The sequence below is a fragment of the Colletes latitarsis genome, chromosome 1, assembly GCF_051014445.1.
Source record: "Colletes latitarsis isolate SP2378_abdomen chromosome 1, iyColLati1, whole genome shotgun sequence".
Lineage (NCBI taxonomy): Eukaryota > Metazoa > Arthropoda > Insecta > Hymenoptera > Colletidae > Colletes > Colletes latitarsis.
Window position 1 is genome coordinate 44,590,735 of NC_135134.1, and position 6,056 is coordinate 44,596,790.

The 6,056-nt window shown below is 31.6% G+C and overlaps 2 protein-coding genes across 3 annotated transcripts; one reads left to right on the forward strand and one right to left on the reverse strand.

The window, feature by feature from the left end:
* Window positions 1–1,249: 1,249 nt before the first annotated feature.
* Window positions 1,250–3,900, forward strand: Tyrrs-m (Tyrosine--tRNA ligase, mitochondrial). Of its 2 annotated transcripts, none has more exons than XM_076765527.1 (3): window positions 1,250–1,788; window positions 2,464–3,359; window positions 3,441–3,900. In XM_076765527.1, the coding sequence occupies exons 1-3, from the start codon at window positions 1,661–1,663 to the stop codon at window positions 3,800–3,802; spliced, it is 1,386 nt and encodes a 461-aa protein (XP_076621642.1). In that variant the 5' UTR covers window positions 1,250–1,660; the 3' UTR covers window positions 3,803–3,900. The 2 variants fall into 2 exon arrangements, with proteins under 2 accessions (XP_076621642.1, XP_076621649.1); XM_076765534.1 differs by having other exon boundaries at window positions 1,647–1,784.
* A 2-nt stretch (window positions 3,901–3,902) lies between these two features.
* On the reverse strand, window positions 3,903–5,193 carry LOC143342059 (60S ribosome subunit biogenesis protein NIP7 homolog). The gene is made up of 4 exons (XM_076765545.1): window positions 4,994–5,193; window positions 4,614–4,839; window positions 4,258–4,398; window positions 3,903–4,042 (listed from the first exon to the last, which is right to left on the reverse strand). The coding sequence occupies exons 1-4, from the start codon at window positions 5,047–5,049 to the stop codon at window positions 3,923–3,925; spliced, it is 543 nt and encodes a 180-aa protein (XP_076621660.1). The 5' UTR covers window positions 5,050–5,193; the 3' UTR covers window positions 3,903–3,922.
* Between the last annotated feature and the right edge of the window lie 863 nt (window positions 5,194–6,056).

Sequence of the window (6,056 nt, forward strand, 5' to 3'; positions counted from 1 at the left end):
GCCATTCATTATACGGTATGCATGGTACCGTAACATCGGTAACATCCAATAAGATTCATCACCAGGTGCTCACCAAAGTAGCCATGCTCAATGAGCACCTATGTCAATCTGTAGGACAGCCTAACCGGTTTGTCCTACCACTTTTGCCAGTGTGGCAGCACTGCACTAATAGACCGTTACGCGACTCTGCCGCCATCAATAAGGTGACGGAAGACGGTACCATATACATGTTCCGTTGGACTTGGCGCCTTGCCCCTTCGACTGCTTGCCTCCTCTCCTCCGGTGGTCTTCCTGCATTGCAATATCTGCATATTGTGGAACATAAATATCTGTTTAAAGATTTTTCATTACTTTTATTTCACAGAAGTACGCGATTTCAAGACGATATTTTCGATATTTTCTTTTCATTATTATACTTATATTCTCGGACAATCGAGGCTCAAAATTTTATGCCGATTGTCAAGGTCGGATTTCAGCTGTTGGAAAAAGGAGAGAGATTGATGCATTCAATTATGTCAAATCTGGTCACATTGCTCACAAGTCCCTAACCTCCAAACCCCAACCCATGTGACAGAAAAAAGCATTACGTTTATTCTATATTCTATATCTCGTCTATGACTATAATCTACTACTACACTGCTGAGTGCTGGCCAATATTTTAGGTTCACTTCATTTTTGGCTTGTTTATTGTTATAGTTAGATCTGTTGCTTTTTTTTGCAGAATTATGTAAAAATACACGAAAGACAATAAATTGTTACCCTTTTAGAGAAAACTACTGTTTGCAAAATGGACAAAATAACCATTTATTTGTAAACTAATGACAATGAAAATTGTTCTTAGTGAATTAGAAAATTTTTGATTTCATACTGCTTACATGATTTTCTATTAAATCTTGATCAATTTTGGAATATTTTTCCGAATGGTAAAAGGAAAGAAACAAATCATATGCAAATACCATAAAGAGTTACCGTTTTGCAATTTATATTCATGTATTTCTTTTGAACATGATTCTTTTTTCATTTACAAATATTTTACTACTGGACTTTTTGTTCAGGGAATTAATTTTAAAGAATAATCATTAGATTTTTTAGTTTCATTTTCTCCTGGATTATTAACATAATTGTTAATAACACATAAAGAACGGGTCAATTCTCTCGTAATGTACCAATTGCTGTATCCGGTTTTCTTCTTAGTATTTATCTGACCTTTTTTGAACTCTGTTAATTTTATAAGACTTAAAGACTTAGTTTATCCTGTAGACAGCATTTTTCTATTCCTATAAAGTTTCCTGTAAATATTGAACAATTTTTTTCATAGGTTTATCTTTCGTGTATTTTTACATAATGTTCCAAAAGAAAAAAGCAATAGTTCTGTCACTATAAACAAGACAAAAATGAAGTGAACTTATAATATTAGTCAGCAATATACATATAATCACAAATGAGGTATAGAACTTCCATAATGTAAGAGAGATATCATTCAAGGGATTTTATGTTACGTGAAAACAGAAACCGATTTCTTCGGTTTTATGGTTATGTTCTCCAAGGCATGCACATAACCAACTAAAACAAAGTGTTTATACTATTAAATATTAATACTGTATATTATTAGAATGTACTGAAATAAGATTAATCTGAAGAGTTGAAAATTCCACTCGCAATGAACAATTTAGTAAGGTCGTGTTTTTTCACGAGAAGTTTGAACATTCGACGTTTGCATTCTGTAAAATATACGCTAGACGCCGAAAATAGACAATTGTACGAGGATATTTTTCCTGATATATGTGAGTAAGTATTGTTAACAAATATCATTTACTACATGTTTTATATAAATGGCTCACAGCACGTATATTTTACATTCATTCTTCATTTTTGTTCCAACACTGTACAAATATAATTTTGTTTGACTTTCAAAACTGTATAGTACATTCCTTTCGATGTTTATATCATCTTAAAATAATAACAAATTGTATAAATATATTTCTAAAATTGGTATAACAAAAATATAGCATACTGTATAAATATAACATTTTTTTAATTTTCAAAACCCATTGCAAAGAAATATATCTTACATCTCCTAAATGATAGAATTATTTTTGAAAATTATAAAAGATTCTCTGATAGGATAACATAAAAATAATTTAAATCAAAATTTATTATTTGCTATTATAATTCATAAATTAAATTTCCTTTCTATTTTCTTCATAAAAGTATGAAAATAAATTAAAAATTCATATTTACTGCTCCTAATAATCTCCTCTTAACATTAAACTTCTTTACTATTTGATATAATATAGTCTTCTTTTGTACTTGACTAACTATTATGTACTTACTTAAATACCCTAAGTCATAGCTATACAACTAAATGCACAACTGAGATATATCTATTCCTTTTTAAAAAGTTAATTTTTAAAATACTAACATTGTATTTACACAATCAGTCAACATAAACTAAATTCTTAGAAAGGACATACAGAAATTGTGGAAGAGCCCTCCGCAATGTGTCTACACAGGGTTCGATCCAACTGCAGAGAGCTTGCACATAGGAAATTTACTAGTTCTGATGAATCTCCTCCATTGGCAACGCTGTGGTCATCAAGTGATCATTCTCTTAGGAGGTGGTACAGGTTTGATCGGTGATCCAAGCTTCAGGAAATCAGAACGTGTTGAAATGGAAGATGTTGTGTTGCATGAAAATATAAAATCTATACGAAACGACATAAAGAAGATCTTCAAGAACCATGAGAGATACTTTTGCAGAAATGTGAGAAGTCTGATTCCTGTGATCATACATAACAATTTAGAGTGGTACAATGATATGAATATAATCTCCTTTATTAGGGAGATTGGAAAATATTTTAGAATGGGCACTATGTTGGGTCGTACCTCCGTCCAGTCTAGATTAGAATCCGACAGTGGTATGAGTTTCACAGAATTCAGTTATCCTCTGTTTCAAGGCTACGACTGGCTACATTTGCAGCGTACATACAACTGCAACTTCCAAGTTGGTGGCCAGGATCAGATGGGAAACATAATGTCTGGCTATGATCTGGTAACCAAGTACACCAAAAAGCAAGTTTATGGATTGACCCTGCCATTGGTCACAGCCGAAGGTGGAAAAAAGCTTGGAAAGTCTGTTGGCAATGCGGTTTGGCTTTCTTCTTCCAAGTCTTCTAGCTTTCAGCTCTATCAGTACTTTATTCGAACAGAAGACGCTGATGTAGAAAAGTTTCTTCAATATTTTACGTTTCTACCTTTGTACAAGGTGAAAAGTATTGTAGAAGAACATTTTAAGAATCCGAATTTGAGGAAGGCGCAGAGAATTCTGGCGGAGCAAGTTACATTACTGGTTCATGGTGGTAAGGAAATAATTTAATAGAAACAGTGCTTAATAAACAAGGCCTTGGTTTTTTAAATGTTGAGGAACTTGTTTCTTGTAGAAGAGGGACTATTGGTAGCAAAAAGAGCATCCACAATTCTTTACGACAAATCCATCGAATCTTTGTCGAGAATAAACGCGAACGATCTGGTCGAATTGTTGGAAGGTGCCACGATAGTGGAAATTTTCTCCGAACCTGGTCTCAGCATTTACGACTTGGCGATGAAAGCAAAGTGTTTCGAGAAAGAACATGACGCAAGGAGGATTATTCTAGCTGGTGGTTTCTACGTTAATTATGCCAAGATTACTAATACAGAAGAAGTTATCGTCCCTGGAATACATATATTAAGCAACAATATAACGTTGCTCAGGGTTGGAAAAAAATCTTATTATATTGTAAAATGGCTAGGAAATGAAATTTAAGTTCGTTAAAATACTGTTGGAGACTTTTGAGTAAATTTCAGATTACAAATATTAAAAAAGGTGTTTTATTAACAAATACAAAATAGCAATTATATTATATTTCACATTTTTATAGAATTATTATATTAGTGAATCTTCTGAACGAATGTACTCTCCTATATCAGCTTGGTGGAAACATACAGTTGCCATTGGATCCGCGTATTTACAATCCGTTGTACTTTTCGCAGTCACGCCAAAACCCTAAACAAATTCGTTAATTATACAATATTAATATTCTTAGTAGTTGTACTGTTGGTAGAGATATAGAGAACATAGGATGATCATTAATATTTTTTAAAATATAATCTTAATATTCTCAATGAAAAATAGTATCGATCCATTTAAGTCCAAAAGTCGTTGGTTCAGGAGATATTTTTAAAATTACGTATGCTCGGAAATAAAGTTTAATAATATACCAGTGGTATGTCGTTTGTCGAAAAAATAACCACCCCCTGATACTTGGGGGTATTTTCTGTAATACGGCTCAGTCCAGACTTTGAAACATGGTGTCCATAGAGAAATTGTTGCTCTGCAGATGGTTTCAGCCAGATTTTATACTGAAGTAGAAATTACAAATACAATTATAGTCATTGTATATTATTCATCAACTTAATCTTTAATTAAGCTTCTCAACATAATTTCTTGGTACTTGCAATTTAATTATAGACTTAAAACGAATATCATAAACAATACAAAGTATATTGTTATTAAATATATTATTCATAAAACAAAAAATAATGCTCTGATAGGATACTGAGAGGAATATAGTTACTTGTGAGTATGGAGCCAGATGATACAATGCAGTGACATGTAGCCTGAATTTTCCTGATTTTGTGAATTTTCCAAAACAAGTTCCAAAGCTTGCTAGTCGATCCGGGGTTACCATGCTAGCTAATGGCAGGATTTTCTCCGAAACATAATACACCCTTCCCTTCCTTTCTCGGAAACAATAAATACCATCGGGACGGTCAATTAAGACCTTCACATTGTCTCCAATACTAAAACATAAGTTTCTTGTATAATACATCGATTTTGACTGTTATACAATAACAATCAAAATAAATTTAAAATTACAGAAGCATCTAGGTAGTTCAATGTTTTATTATAAATTTACAAACAAAAACATATAAAAGTAGAGGTTATGACACTTACTACTTCGTTAATTTTTCCAAAACAAGCTTCGTTTTTTCTTCGGTCAAACGTTTCATTCTTCTAATATATTATTAAATACTGAAAGATTCTGGAAAAATTAAATCCGCGCGATTAGGTGTCATTTACTAACGTTTCACCGAATAATTTATTAGTATACAACAGTTTATACTGTTCATGTGATATTTATACTGTGCACGTGTTTCGTGTACGATACTATCTAAATACGAATAATTGTTAAAAAACAAATGATTAATGTCTAATTTATTTTTATAAACAATTTTCATTTCGATCGTATCAATTTCATCGTATATACCTAGTTTGCATATTAATACACTACTGTATTAAATTATAATTTAATATTTTGTAGTATATCCTTTTTATTTCACTATTTCTATTAATCTATTTGGTATAGAATAGACAGAGTTCTTTGTTAAATTATTACTGATTTTAGACCATTCTGCTGAAATTATTTGTTTTAATTCTGATTTATTCGAAATATGGTGTTTACGAATATTTTTTTCCAGTTGATACCAAGTATTTGGATTAAGATACGGAATTTGGTGAGGTGTTATGCAGGTGCATTATCTTGCTAAAAATAGAAGTTTGCTGGTAATTTCAATTTTCCTGCACTTGCATTCAAATTTTCTTTTAAAAATTTTTGCATCTACTGAATTTTCAATGAACACTAGTTCCTCAGATTTTGACGAGTTATATATCCCTATACACATACAAATTCTACCCCCTCCATGTTTAATTGTAGCTTGGTGATTTTTTACGTCCAATTCAGTATTGCGTTTTCTCCATACTAACTTCTGGCCACCCGATTTGAAAATATTAAATCTTTTTTTTATCAAAAAACAAAACTTGGTTTCAAAAGTTTTTTTTTTAATTAATTTCGTTAATATACAGTTTTCTGTGAGCGATGCATGCCGAATATCCAGCAACGTTCAAGATTCTGCAAATTGTTTTCAAATTAATATCTAAATTATAATCTTCTGCAAATAGCGCTGCGATTTTTGACGAATTTATTCGCGGTTTTTGTTGTATTAATTATTTTCTTTCT